This window comes from Nothobranchius furzeri, chromosome 14 (assembly GCF_043380555.1).
Source record: "Nothobranchius furzeri strain GRZ-AD chromosome 14, NfurGRZ-RIMD1, whole genome shotgun sequence".
Taxonomy (NCBI): domain Eukaryota; kingdom Metazoa; phylum Chordata; class Actinopteri; order Cyprinodontiformes; family Nothobranchiidae; genus Nothobranchius; species Nothobranchius furzeri.
In genome coordinates, this window is record NC_091754.1 from 57,973,143 (window position 1) to 57,988,525 (window position 15,383).

The following is a 15,383-nucleotide window of genomic DNA, read 5'->3' on the forward strand; positions in this document are numbered from 1 at the left end:
GGGTCTGTGGACTCTGGAGATGTGGTTCTGGTGCTGTTGGACTTGTTTGCTGCCTTTGACACTGTGGACCACAGTCTCCTGATTTAATGGTTCCAACAGTGTGTTGGGGTTTGGGGAGCTGCTTTGGACTGGTGTCCTACTTGGCTGAGAGGTTGCTTTGTGCATCTTTAGGTGGCTTCTCTCCATCTCGTGTGGGGTTCTTCAGGGATTGGTACTGGGCCCTTTGTTGTTCTCCCTTTATTTGCTACCTGGGTTCTGTTTTTATGAAACATGGATGTTCCTTGCTCTGTATGCAGACGACACCCAGGTTTATATTCCCATTAAACGTGGCCTACCTAATTCATTGGATCCTCTCCTAAACTGCCTCGGTGAGGCTAAAACCTGGACACTTCAATATTGACAAGACTGGGGTGATGCTTTTTAGTCCCAGTGTGCCCAGGGAGCAGTGTTCATCTGACCTTAGTCCACTGGCCCCATTTCTGAAACCTGCAGCAACCAATGTGGGAGTCCGGCTTGACAGTGACTTACTTTTGGACAAGCAAATCAGTCCTGTAACAAAAGCTAGTTATCACCATTTGAGGAGGACTGCCAAGGTTGAGCAACTGCTCTCAATTCGTGAATTTGAGACAGTGCTTCACACGTTTCTGTGGGATCTGATGGATCTAATCGTTATCGAAACATGAATATGATTTACTAATGAGAGCACTGACACGCCTCACCTACTGGAATATGAACTCGTTTTCACGGTGATTTTTCCCCTCCCATCGTCCACGCTCACTCGCCCTGAACGTCTGCGGCCGCCTATCTGTCTTCATCTTCATTACCATCTGCCTGCCCCGCTTTCACAACTCAGCGTTCACAATATGGTCCTGTGCTCGCTGAATATGAATCACATTTCAGACTCTTTCATCAGACTCCCTTCGCTCTAAATGTCCATTGAGCAATTCCAACATCACCAGGCACAACTATTTTTACATGACGACTCTGAAGTGACTGGTCCTCTGGCTCCATTTCCAGCTCCTCTAAATAGAAACCGACTCATAGAAGTGACATCAGCTGGCGCGCTGCATGCCTAGGTCATATTCAGGGGATTTAAGTCTATAATTATGTGTGTAATATAATACAAGCTCAAGAACAAACCAGTTATTATTGTTTATTGAACCAAATCTGACCCAAAGCTCAGAGCACTACGCCGTTCTCTTCTTCTTTCTGGGACGACGTAAACTACCATCGGTTTAAATCGTGATTTTCTCGCCTCCTTCCCTGGATAATGAACAGAGCCAAAAATTGCTGTGGATTTTTCGGAGTGAACCTGCCGTTCGGAGCCTCCCAATGCTCTTTTAAACTCATTAACAGGCTGCTAATGTCAGCTGCAGGTAGATATTCTCTCCTATCAGATAATTACTTTGATACTGATCACTCAGCTTAATGTCAGAGTCAATTTCAGAAGATTTTCTGACATAAATTTGGGGAAGAATGAGGTAAATTGCCTGGGTCCGCAGGGAAACTTGAACTCTTTATCTGCTCGCACGCCTGAAACCAGCTAGAGTTATGGTGAGCTGCAGGTTTTATTTAGACTGGATGTATTTTCTGTAAAATATATTTTCTGAGCTTGCGTTTCATCTATGGCCATGATCCACAAAGATGAACATCATTTAAACCAGCCGGGTCCAGTTACGTCCTGCATATTTTACAGGTTTCTCTGTTTTAAAGTCAGAAGGCAGACTGAACCACCGACGTAACCACTGAACCAGGGGTGTTGGAGGAGCCTTGCGGAACGGGGCCCTGGAGGACCACTGCTGCGAGGTTTATGTAAACATTTTTATAGAAGTTTGACAACACTGCTGATTTCACGTCGTGTTTTTTATTCATCAGAAATATGATGATGTTCCTGCGGGAAGTGTCAGGCTGCACAGGAAACAGCTGCTGATGATGTTTTTTTTCTACTGTAATAAATCCTCTAAAGTTCTAAACGGCTCGTGGCATCATCATTCAGAGAATAAGGGCTTTGTGGACATTTTGACACTGATGTGATAAGAGTAGAACACACACCGTGTGTTGAATTTGTGATCAGGGGGTTCAGTGATCTGTGACAGAGATAAGAGCAGGGGCGGATCTAGGACTGAAGAAGATCCGGGGATTAACACGCACACACACACACGCACGCGCGCACACACACATGCACACACACATGACATGCACTAGTCAACATCATATTTGTCTTGTACCACATAATTTTTAATCTGAAGCTACACATTAAGCATTTTCAGGGCAGAGTATTGTTCCTGTTAGTGTTTAGTGTGAGATGATGGTAAATATTCCCTTTCTTTCTCCAACAACTTTACCCGATAGTAAGCTAACTTTAGGCAAACCAGCAGCACCACAAATATTTTCAAAGAAGACTCACAAACCTGAGTCAGCACCAGTCTCATCAAAGCTGGGGTTCTGTCGCGGTACTTTTGGTCTAAAAAACGTCCTTATGTCCATCTTCACTCATGCGTTTCAGGCAGAGACTGTAGAAGAAGCCGGCTGCTGAAGGGCTTCTTCTTCAGTGGTGGAGGCTCAGGCAGGCTGTATACAAACTACTGCCAGCTGCTCCCTCTCTGTTGAACTTTGGTACTGCATGTTACTTCCGCGATTTAGATCCGGAGCTTTTCATGAAAAATCCGGGGCTTCAGTCCAAGTAGCCGGGCCTAATGCCGCCCCTGGATAAGAGGCGGTGCCCTGAAACTGTATGTTTGGAAGTTTTTTGGCTGAATATTGAATACAGATGATGTTGGCAACAAGCTGTGAAGGACAAAAAAAAACTCTTGATTCCCTGAAAGGTGCATGAAGTAAGAATGACACCCTGTGGTCAGATTTGGGTACTGCAGTTCATGTTTCAAAACAAACAAGTCTGCTCTGAGCGGCTGTTGCTAGCGACGGGTTAGCACCAGAAGATTCTAGATGACCAGTGAAGGTGAGTCAGACATGATAAGTTGATAAGTAGATAAGTAGACATTACATTTTACTGTAATGTTGAGTTGTTGGTTATTGAAAAAGTAGCTTGAGATATTTTTACATGTGACTGTTTGCTTCTAATTCATCATCAGCATAGATAGCTCAACATTAGCCAGAGCCTTCTTTACCCGATGTTCGAGTAAAACAAAAGCTAGCGGTGGCTTCTTAGAGGCAGGGCCGTTTCAAGGCAATTCAGGCCCAAGACGAGATGGACTTTGCCGCCCCAACCCCCCCAAATTAACCTTGAAATTGGCGGGGGATGGATGGCGGTCTTAAAGGGCCAGTGAGCTGAGCTTACACTCGTTTATTTCCTACACAGTAAAGAAGAAAATATAATTTCTATAGCGCCTCCCAAGATAAAAATCACGAGGCGCTTCACAAAAACAAAAAATGTAAAAATATAAAAAAGAATTTAGAAAATGGTTAAAAACATATTTAAAATGAGCAAAAAATAGACAATTGTGATTAAAAATGTAAATAAAGAGAGAGAGTGAACAGGAAATAGGGAAATTAGTGGATCCTGAGGAAGGTGGAATAGGTGGGGAGAGCAGAATAAAGAGAGAGAGGTGAAGAAGGTCATACAAAAGCCAGCTTGAACAAGTGAGTCTTTAGCTGCTTTTTAAAGGAGACCACTGAGTCCGCTGATCTCAGGCTCAGGGGGAGAGAGTTCCAGAGTCTGGGGGCCACAGCAGCAGATGATCTGTCACCTTTGGTCTTTAGCCTGGTGCTGCACAACCAGTAGGCTTTGGTCACTGGACCTCAGGGACCTGCTGGGGGTGTAGGGACTAAGAGGATCACCAATGTAAGATGGTGCTTGTCCATGTAAGGCCCTATAGACCAGAACCAGGATCTTGAAATGAACCCTGAAGTTGACTGGCAGCCAGTGAAGCTGGAGGAGAAGCGGGGTGATGTGGGTGTGTTTGGAGGACTTGGTCAGAAGCCGAGCACAGGCGTTCTGAACCACCTGTAGACGGTTCAGGGAGGTTCTGCTCAGACACGTGAAAAGAGAGTTACAGTAGTCTAAGCGTGAGGAGATGAAGGTGTGGAGAACAGTCTCAAGTTCAGAGCGAGACAGAATGGGACTCAGCTTAGCAATGTTCCTGAGATGGAAGAAGGAAGAGCGAACAAGAGAACTGACATGAGAATCCAGGGTGAGAGCTGGGTCAAAGGTCACGCCAAGATTTCTTATTGGAAGCATTGGGTCTGGGAACTCTCCTATTTAAATAACTCCACCCCCTGAGAATTCTAACCGAGCCAATCAGCGCTGAGCAGCTTACGTCACACATCGTAACACTGAGTTTCTCACAAACAACGAAGACAGCGTCCGAAGCGGAGTTCGCTGTGGCTCTTTCCTCTATTCTAAATGACTTGGACATGTCTTTAAACCACAACAAGTAGAAGTGCTAAAAGTCTTTCTTCTAAAGAAAGATGGTTGTTGCCAGACGCCATTTTTGACTACAGCTAAAAAACTACAGAGTTGCGCGGTACAGTCGGCATTTCCGCCGTTTTTTTTTATTGGTTATTTTTGAGCTGGCAAGTCCCGCCCCTCATGTGCCTCTCTGCCTGTCAGTAGCTGTCTCGTTGCAAGTCAGGAGGAGGTTTGGACCCAAAATGCAGACACCCAGAATGACATGAGGCACGAGTGGATGTAAATGAAAACATTACTTTATTAGGAAGTAGAACAAAAAATTCCAAAAGGGCAGGAAGCCAAAAACCAAAGTCCTGAAACCCTGGAGAACGAAAGCTCCCTTAGAGCACAAAACCTAGAGATGAGGAACAAAACAATACTGACAACAAACAATGGACCGACAAAACACTGTGACACAGACAGGGTTTTATACACTGGGGAGGATGAGAGGGAGATGACCTGCAGGTGTGTGGGGAGAGAGAGAACAGGTGAACTGAGTTACTAAGGGAGGAAAACTAACATGACCTAAGAATAAAACCTAAAGACAAGAAGAGCAGGAAACATACTTAATAATCTAGGGGGGGGGGGGGGGGGGGCCCTCAAAACACTGATGGGAAAAACACACTAGAGAGACTAATAATATGAACAGCTGTAGCTAAAGGAAAATGACCTAAGAGAAAAACCTAAAGACCAGAAGGGCAGCAAACATAACTAATATTCTAAGGGGGGAGCTGAAACTAAAGGAAAAACACTACAGAAAGAAAAACTACAGGGGCGTGACTAAAGGGGGCCACGGGAGCACAGGAACTGGGAGGGGGATATCTGAGGAGGGAAACCTAGAGGGCTGAAGATCTGGGGGAAAATGGAGAACACCAGGAGACACATGAGGAAGACGCAGACAAGGACACATGAGGGTGCTAGGAGACACAAAAGGAGAACCTAGAGAGGGATGGAGAACACAAGGAGACATATGAGGGGAGACGCAGACGCAGACCATGACAGTAACCAGACTAGTTCTCTGTGCAGAATTACACTAACAGGCCTGCTTAGAGATACAAGAAATAACTTCTGGGTTGATCCTGTTGCTTTGGTTCTTTAGACAACTCTCGACCTTCTTGTCTGCTTCTGTTAATTACAAATACCGGCACTGCAGCTTTAGCTCGACACAGACTCAGCAACCCTGCAGACTCAAATGTGATTGGCTCTGGAACCAGGAAGTAACAGTAACAGTATAACTGTCTTTATATTTTGACTGTATCTTTGATTATTTCACAGTAAATTTCTTTCTTACTGCAACTTTTCTATCAACAAGGGTCCTGGAACAGAGCGTTCTACCCAGTAACAGATCGTCTTATTTTAGAGTAAATATGTTGCCAGGTAACATGGAAAACAAGGGCTTATTTTAAACACCACAGCTATTCAGGACAGATTTTTACGTACGCTTGTGTCTCTAAACAAAACTGAGACCGTGCAGGGAAATGAGCTCGAGTCGAGTGAAGCTGGGGGTTTCAACGCCACATCGCTTTACCTAACCACAAAACAGTACGGCTCTCTTCTCATTTCCAAGCAGACTTGCAACAAGTCATTGTTACACACCAGACTGGCAACGCCGCCAGCTCCATTAAAATATTTCTACGTGTGAAACCGTGGCGACGGGGAAGAGTTAATGGAATTTTTACAAACTCGATGGACTTTAATGAGGACGCCAGTGTCCTCATCGAGCGTGGATCAATTCCTTCTAGACACATTGTGGCTTTTAGTTTATTTAACATTAATTGACTTTCATTTAGGTATGGCGCTCCGTATTGATCCATCTCCTTTTTTTAATTTGCAACAAATTGCTCACATTTAGCCAAAAGGCGGTCTGATTTTTCATCTTTCAGCTTATCGTTTAACACCTTCAAGTGGGATCATTGAACGTGGCGGATTTACAAAACTCCCCCGCTTAAGAGCCGCAGAAAGGTGACTTTTAAAAGCATCGAGAATGAAGTCTAAAGCGTTGCTTCATTTATGGCCTCGTGAAAAACACGCAGCACATTGGGAGCACATCATGAAAGCACTCTGTAGAGAAAATATTTAGTCCTCCTCTTATACTTGAACCCATTCAGCAGCGCAGGAGGGAGATAGTCAAAGTGATGATTCACGTTAGGAAAATCAACCAAAGGGATCGCTCCGGAGCTCGAGTCTGCTGTCTGAATTCATGTTGACACCTCAGTTATTCAGAAGCTAAAGAACGAAGGTCCTTCTTCGAAAGGCAAAACAAAGCCCTGCGATTTCTGTCATCCAGCTGCCTAGGTGGGATTGGGATAATCCCATGGCATGAAATCCTTTTACAACCTTTTTTATGCTGTTTTTGATTTATCAAACATGTCAGGAGAAAACGTCACACTGATTATGTAAATGATGAAATTAGACGGCTTCAAACACACAAGATTTGAGGTTCTAAGACTCCTTCTGGCATAAAAATAGTAAATAAAACCCCTCATTAACTCTGGTGATTGTCTCACTGGATACATTCCTGATTAAAAGTGTGTCCTTTATCTGCCTTAACATCCATCGTGGACCAGTAGAGGACACACTGCCACCCACTGGTCCACTGTGACCATTACAACACAAAGAAGCACCAGGATACAGAAAATAACAGGGTGTCACGTTTAGGAGAGAGCTTAGATCAATGGAAGTTGGACTTGTTTTGTATGTATTTAATTAGAATTTTCTACAAAATTTCTTAAATGCAGAAAAGTTAATCTTGCTCATTATCACTTAGTCCTCTCTAGGGTCTCAGGGAGCTGATACCTATCCCCAGCAGCCAGCAGGACACTCTGGACTGGTCTCCAGTCCATCACAGAGTCACACTCTCACTCACACCCATAGGGACAATTTAGGGTTTCCAATTGACCAAATATGAGGAAACCCACACGTGCATGGGGAGAACACACAGAAAGGCTGTAGCCTTGAACCTTCTCACTGCAGGACAACAGTGCTACCAACTGCACCACCATGCAACCGTATTGATTCAATTGGAACTGACGTCAGTCAAGGTTATCTAGAACCTCTAATATTGGCACAACCATTCCACAAAAATCCACTTTAAAAGACCCTGTTGGTATTTTCTAAATTCTGCATGTGCAGCCTGGTTATCCTGATGTCCCATTTCCCAGAGAATAATTTTACCATAATACTAAAGATTTCCAATTTATTTACCAATGGACACTAGAGATCCGGAGGTGGGCCTTGGAAGTGATCGTCTACCTCTGTGGATTTCATGACCTATAATCAATATCCCATAATTTCCTCCTTTCCTTTAACATTTTTGCTTTATGAACCCAGGGAGATCCATGAATATTTCATTTTCATTCCCGTTAAAAATTGCAAACTGTCCAACTGTCCGAAATGTCAGGATGTCACAAGGCGACACTGCAACACGTGCTGCGTTCTGGCATTGAATCATAAATGATTTATGCGTCTTTCCTCGTAAAAAAAAAAAAAAAAAAAAAAGACAAGCGTCAGAGTCAATAGAGCATACGAGCAATGCTCCCAGACTCACGAAGAGAGAGGACCAGCTCTCTGCAGCCTGCTGGGTGTGAAACCTGACCTTGTCCCTGTCTCGGATTTTGCTGAGCTCATCATTTCAGGAGTGCTTTTCAGCCTCTGTCCCATTTGGTTTGTTTCAACACTGCAGTGTCACTGGACGGCACAGCCATAACAATGACTGATAGATTCCCAGGTGGTTGCTCAACTGTGGCCCAAATCCTCCGCTCGAGGAGTGGGAGGAGCCACTGCAAGCATCCAACAACCTTTCATTGTGACAAGGTGCAACCGTTTATTGTGTTTTGCTTTGCTTCTCCTCGTGTTGTTGACTTTTCCTTGAGGGACCCTGCTTGTGTTTACAGCATCTGCCCAACCTCCTGGCCACGACAGGAATATGAACCCAGAGACAAATGAATGCATGCTACGAAAACTAATCAGGAAAGCCATTAATCTGTGGAAGATTATTCAAATGAGCTGTTTACCAGGTTCTATGTGTTGCTTGGTTCTGGAAAAGCTTTAAAGTGATGGTGTGTTGTTTCCCTGGAGATAGGGAGCAGTAGATACCTAAATCATTGCAAGCAAGCATTGTTTTGGGTTCAAGTGAGACCTTACCAACAGATGGCCATTAGGGTCAAAAATCCTTGGGAGTGAAACCTCCAGCAAAATAACAAGAACATCTGATTCCCTTGCATCCCTTGCAATGAGTGAAGACGTAAATGTGTAAAAGAAAGTTTATTAATGCTAAAAGTTTTGTAACCATTTGTTACAAATCAGTAAATACATTCTGTCCTCACAGGCTTCCGTAGAAGAAAACATGGCATCCAATATGGCGTCACCCAGAGACTTAGACCCTCTCCCATGTATTTTTGACCTGATTTCTATGGTTATATGTCATGAAACGGCCAATATTTTTAAACAACTGGTATCTTTTAACTCATTCACTGCCAATGACGACTAAAGTCGTCATTTTAAATCCAACCGTTCACTGCCATTGACGACTAAAGTCGTCATTTTAAATCCAACCGTTCACTGCCATTGACGACTAAAGTCGTCATTTTAAATCCAACCGTTCACTGCCAATGACGACTAAAGTCGTCATTTTAAATCCAACCGTTCACTGCCATTGACGACTAAAGTCGTCATTTTAAATCCAACCGTTCACTGCCATTGACGACTAAAGTCGTCATTTTAAATCCAACCGTTCACTGCCATTGACGACTAAAGTCGTCATTTTAAATCCAACCGTTCACTGCCAATGACGACTAAAGTCGTCATTTTAAATCCAACCGTTCACTGCCATTGACGACTAAAGTCGTCATTTTAAATCCAACCGTTCACTGCCATTGACGACTAAAGTCGTCATTTTAAATCCAACCGTTCACTGCCATTGACGACTAAAGTCGTCATTTTAAATCCAACCGTTCACTGCCATTGACGACTAAAGTCGTCATTTTAAATCCAACCGTTCACTGCCATTGACGACTAAAGTCGTCATTTTAAATCCAACCGTTCACTGCCATTGACGACTAAAGTCGTCATTTTAAATCCAACCGTTCACTGCCATTGACGACTAAAGTCGTCATTTTAAATCCAACCGTTCACTGCCAATGACGACTAAAGTCGTCATTTTAAATCCAACCGTTCACTGCCAATGACGACTAAAGTCGTCATTTTAAATCCAACCGTTCACTGCCATTGACGACTAAAGTCGTCATTTTAAATCCAACCGTTCACTGCCAATGACGACTAAAGTCGTCATTTGCATTTTTTTTTTACTGTGTGGGCGTCGGAACGAGCCCCCCGCACCGTGAGAACAAACATCCCAGCTCTGAAGCCGATCTTCATCCGCATAAGTCACACGTCACATGATCAGGAAGCAGAAAATCCATGGGTTAGGAGATCGCTTTGGGCCGTTCCTGTAAGAAAAAGTGAGGCGCGAACCGGAAAAGCTTTTGCCGATCACAATTTGACGACGGATTATGAAACAACGGATAACGCTCGAAATGCACGGATTCTTCCTGATGTAAGAGGTGAGTCTCCGCTTTGTTTTAGTTGTTTTGGCGTCGACATCATCCTAGCGCGCAATGTTCTGTGACTCTTCAAAAAACAGTAAAAATGGCGAGAAACGCTGGCAGCGAAGGCCTTTAGCTGGAAGTGAATGAGTTGATTCATTTACAACATTTCACTGGATATTTCCAGAGATTAGTGGTTTAAAACTACACATTGTCACTTTAACCATCAGTGGTTTTTATTGTTTTTTTTTGTAGTCAGACGAGGAACAGCTGTTAACACAGCACCTAGCTAGCTAATGGAAAAACCTACCAAAGCTATGCTAATACAAAGGTCTCGCTGCAGTGGCCTAAACACATTTCTGATTAGAAATGACAGATAATGACCTGAAAAGCTGGACTAAAGGCTGAAGGAAACATCAAAGAATGCTCTCATCTGATCCTAAGCGACGGGCCTCATTAGCCAAAGTAAATCCTAAAACCTTTTGAAGGCAGATGCTTTTGTGAGAGAGCCACATCTCTCTAACTAACCGACTGTGTGGCCTGGCAGAAGCTCGGCGCTGCTTCCAGCAGCAGCCGACACAGCAATTGCAGGTTTATTTTTAAAGTCCTGCTTCACCGTAAAGCCACCCAAAAATAGGTCTAAATAACAGGGTGTCGAATGTCTGCAACGCCGTACGTCTCTGCTTCCATTTGGCACCGCTGCCAGCTGCTGCTTACAACTACATTTCCCATAATTCATTACTCCGTTTATTAGCAGTTTGCTTAAAATTAGCCAGGAGGTTCCCACCTTCACTGGGACTACTGGAATTTATGTTTTAAAACAGAAGAAGACTAAAGTAGGTCAATTTTGTCGTGAATATTTGGTAAATGTGAGATTTTCCTCTTCTGCAAGGGAATGATTCACTTCCAGCCGACTTAGACTTTCCTCTCAGAGAAGCCAGCTGGGATGGAAAAACCAAAAAGTAGGAGCGAGAAGGCCGTTCCAGAAACACAATATGTTCAGTAAACAGGTAAAATGATGGAATAACCAAAGTTGCATCATCACCCTTTTGGTCCTTTCTCCAGCCCATCCTCCTCTGTCCCAACATAAGTAAGGAAAACTATGAAACGTCCTTCAGATGAAATGTAGTTTTCACTCTGAAACTAGATTTGTATTGCTTTAAACAGCCACAATCAAAACAAACATGATGGTTTTCGAACCCTTTTACGTTGCTGAAAAGCATTTTGCACTAAATCTACAATTACTATTCACAATTCAGCCAATTTACCAAGAGAAAAACGGAAAAACACCGCCAAACAAAGCAGACGCCCACATTAAAATGAAAGACGGAGTTGCAGAGGCACTACTTACCGTAGTGGTCCCAGCAGGCTTCTCAAACATCCTCTTCAGGCTATCAAGCGGGATGTCAAACCTCTCGATCCTCTTGGTAGCCTGCAGGTCCTCTCTGAGCACCGGATCGTCTGATGTCACTACCTGCGGCCTGGAGGGGCCACAGGAAACGAAGCCCGAGGTCGCGCCTGCAACCTCCTCTCCATTTCCTGATTGAATTTCCATTGTTGTGGAGAAACTGTACACCCCCCTGCACCACCACCGCCAGCTCTGCCTGTCCCGTGGGACTCAGAGGGGATGCCGATACACTGAGAGGGAGCTGACGCCCAGGCCCTTCTCAGTCTGAGAGGCTCTCTGGGCTCATCCAGGCATGAGAGGAGGAGAGTGGAAAAATGTTCACTGGAGAAAGTTTTCCTTCTCTCCTCTGCCCTGTAATTACACACACACACACACACACACACACACACAGGCCAATGTGAACTCACAAGTCAGGGGTCAGGGGAGTAACCGGAGAGGGAAGTTAACCTAGAGTGTATGAAGTCTATAATAAAGCTCTAAAATCATATTTCATTCATTATAATGTTAATGTACTAAACATAGACAGTCATGTACAAAAGGGGTTAATTGCATTCACAAGACATGTTGATAGAAAATAAAGAAGTTAAACGTAACTATTTTATTGAAAGCTGATTAATAAATTAATAGCTGATAGTATAGAGCCATTAAAGTATATTTCTATTGAACAATTGTTATGTTAGTTGTCATATACGCATCTTTGCACAACCTCATTTTGGAGGAAAAGCGAAACGGTCTCAACAGATTGACGAGCTAACGGCTAGTCAAAGATGGCCAATATATGTGTGTGTGTGTGTGTGTGTGTGTGTGTGTGTGTTTTCTGACTATTTCTTTACTCATTATTTGTATACTTTTTTTTATTTGGCTTTACATTTATGTCTTGAACACATAAGATGAATTTATGGTTTGAGTGAATATTAATATAATTTATTAACACTGGTCTTCCCTGCGGGGACAGCAATTTTCTAGCGGCGGCCATGGCCACCCTTTGGGGGCACCACTGACTCCCGGATATGTTTCATCTCTATGCTGACTTGATTGTGACATTCTTCCATCTACTACTTAATGTAATACATGGACCGGATTGCAATTAGAATCATCATCGATTGGAGTAGAAACACGTTAAATGAAAGCACAATACAGAATTACAAAGCCACTGACTGATAAACTGGTTCTTCTCTCCCACTGAGAGAACATCGGGTGAACCTCCAGGAAACAGACGGCACCGTTTCGTCTCACCCATCCGTTCTTACACCACGTCCAGAGTGGATAGGAAACCATTTTATTCCCAACAAATCAAGGAAAGGCCCTAAACCGCCAGCCTCACTGGCCTTCGCTGCAGCCATGATGGAGAATTTATTGTCCAGCCTCAGCAGCTCTTTCCAGGGAGTGTTTTCCTGTGATGGGTTTTTGCTAGGAGATTGAAATTAACATGCTAACCCCATTTCCTGTGTGACTCACATTTAAGCTGCCTCGTCCTGTCATGGTCAAAAGTGGGAATCTGGCTGTTTTGGCTGCTGGAACGGAGAGCCTCGGGTGAAAGGCGGAGCTACAATATTTAATGTTACAGGAAAAAGTCAGCTGAATGAGGAACATCAATAAAGCAGAAGGAGAAAAGAATGAATGGTGATTGGTCATGATGTCTAACCTCTGATAGGATTTTGGAAGGCTTTGAGGACGCAGTATCACCGCGTCCACTCCGGCTACATTATTCAGAGGTGTGTGTGTCACTTTCAGCTGTATCCTGTGTCCATTCGGTCCTCTCGGCTTACAGCAGTTACTCGCGTGTACCGAGAAGAGAAAAACACAACTTCTACCTGATGGTGCCAACCTGAATGTTTGATTTCATCCCCCGCTCATGTTATTCGATTCCAGCCGCTGAAGATTTTAGTCAGAGAAAGACGCAAGGCCGATGGAGCCACAGAGACTTCCTGTTATATGCAAGTTGCTCCTGATAGTGAAAACAGATAAATACTTTTAAATTTATTTAATTTATTATTAAAACAGGAAAAAAAACAACACTAACAAATAAAATGAGGTTTCTCAAACAAAGAAAATGAAACGGGAACAGAAAGAAGAAAACGTATGTTTTCTGCCCCTTCATAACTAAAATGACATTTTTACAATGAAATAACAATAATTATAGATTAACATATACAAAGTAATTGCTCGACTGGTTAGCTAACTTGAGCTAAATTTGTAAGGAAGAAAGAGAAAATTAATAGTTATAATAATTCTAACAGCAAAAGGATTTTTGCACATGTACCTATTCATACATATACACATTAAAGTGCATCGCATGCCCATACGCTCGCACATACTTCATCTATACATGTCCATATAGACATACACACGTGTCCACTACATATGCACATACACATACATACATACATATTTATACATACACACAAGAATATACCTACACACATCTCTATAGCTTTATTTATTTACTTTTTATATAATTGATTTGCACGTATATGATTCCAGTATTTCATTTTTAATTAGTTTTTTGAAAGTAAATATCGTTTTCGCGTCTTTGATTACATTACCTAGCTTATTCCATAATTTAACTCCATATATAGAGACACAGCGCTCCTTTATAATTCAGTTCAATTCAATTCAAGTTTATTTATAAAGCGCCAAATCACGACAAGAGTCGTCTCAAGGCACTTCACATAATAAACATTCCAATTCAGGTCAGTTCATTAAGCCAATCAGAAATAATGTTTCCTATATAAGGAACCCAGCAAATTGCATCAAGTCACTGACTAGTGTCAGTGACTATACAGCAATCCTCATACTAAGCAAGCATGTAGCGACAGTGGAGAGGAAAACTCCCTTTTAACAGGAAGAAACCTCCAGAGAATCCTGGCTCAGTATAAGCAGCCATCCTCCACGACTCACTGGGGATCGAGAAGATAGAGCAGGCACACACACACACACACACACACACACACACACACACACACACACACACACACACACACACACACACACACACACACACACACACACACACACACACACGGGACTGTCTCAGCTGTTATTTTCGTTAAGGAGTGTGCACGTACAGCATGCGCGCCTCGTGCACGAGCCTACTATTGAAGCTGCCGTTACGCTTTTGGCCTGAGGGGGCAGTCGCGAGCATAAAAATTCAAAAGTCCGAAAAGTTCCTTTAAAATGAATCCTTACATCAATGGGTACCAATTGAAGAGCAGCTAGGACAGGAGTAATGTGGTCATACTTGCGCCTGCCCTCTAAAAATCTGTCAGCAGCATTCTGCACCATTTGCAACCTGGCAATTGAGCCCTTGCTCACACCGAATAAAACAGAGTTACAGTAGTCCGATCACACCGTGATAAAAGCGTGGACTACCGTCTCAAGATCATGTCGTGACAAGAAAGGTTTGATCTTTGGCAGCCGACGGAGGTGGAAAAAGGAGAAGATCGCTCCGTTGATGTGGGTGTCAAAACTAAGGACGCTATCCAGTATTCTAAGAGCAAACCAGCAGGAAAAATACTTGTACAATAAAGAAGGTTCGGCAAATTCCTCACACTCCAGCATGATTTAAGCACCTCATCACTTTCTAGGCAGACAGACATGATGAGGATCAGATTACAGCAACACGACTCCACTCACTGAGGTTTTACTTCCTGCACTGCTTCACTAGAGCAGAGAACAGCTGACAGCACAAGAGGACTCCAATGCAGAGCAAAAACCAGAGACAGACCTTTCAAGGACAGCTGAAAAAAGATATTCTGAACACATAAAGAACAAACAAGATCTTTATGTTTTCAGAGTGCTCAACCCAAGGAAAAGCTGTGAGATGGTCCAGGACCAGATATCTGGCTGGTGTGACTCGCGGCTTCGCCTTCAGAGCTCTTTAAACAGGCCAGACAGACGGAGGTACCATCTGCTGCCCTGACCAGCTCTCAGCCTCTCCCTTCTACAAACAAAATACTGGCTCTTATCTCATTCACTGCAGCTGTGTGCAACATTTTACCGACAACCTCGTTAAAACGTGCCG

General features: G+C 43.4%; 1 protein-coding gene and 1 long non-coding RNA gene across 2 annotated transcripts in view; one reads left to right on the forward strand and one right to left on the reverse strand.

Moving 5' to 3' along the window:
* xirp2a (xin actin binding repeat containing 2a) overlaps positions 1 to 11,708 on the reverse strand; it is a 114,289-nt gene extending 102,581 nt beyond the window's left edge. Inside the window, exon 1 of the mRNA XM_015952418.3 lies at positions 11,303 to 11,708. Coding sequence (XP_015807904.3) covers positions 11,303 to 11,506 — 204 coding nt within the window. The 5' untranslated portion in view covers positions 11,507 to 11,708. The remainder of the gene's footprint in view (positions 1 to 11,302) is intronic.
* Positions 1 to 15,383, forward strand: part of LOC129163924 (uncharacterized) — a 59,039-nt gene that overhangs the window by 42,716 nt on the left and 940 nt on the right. The window lies entirely within an intron of this gene.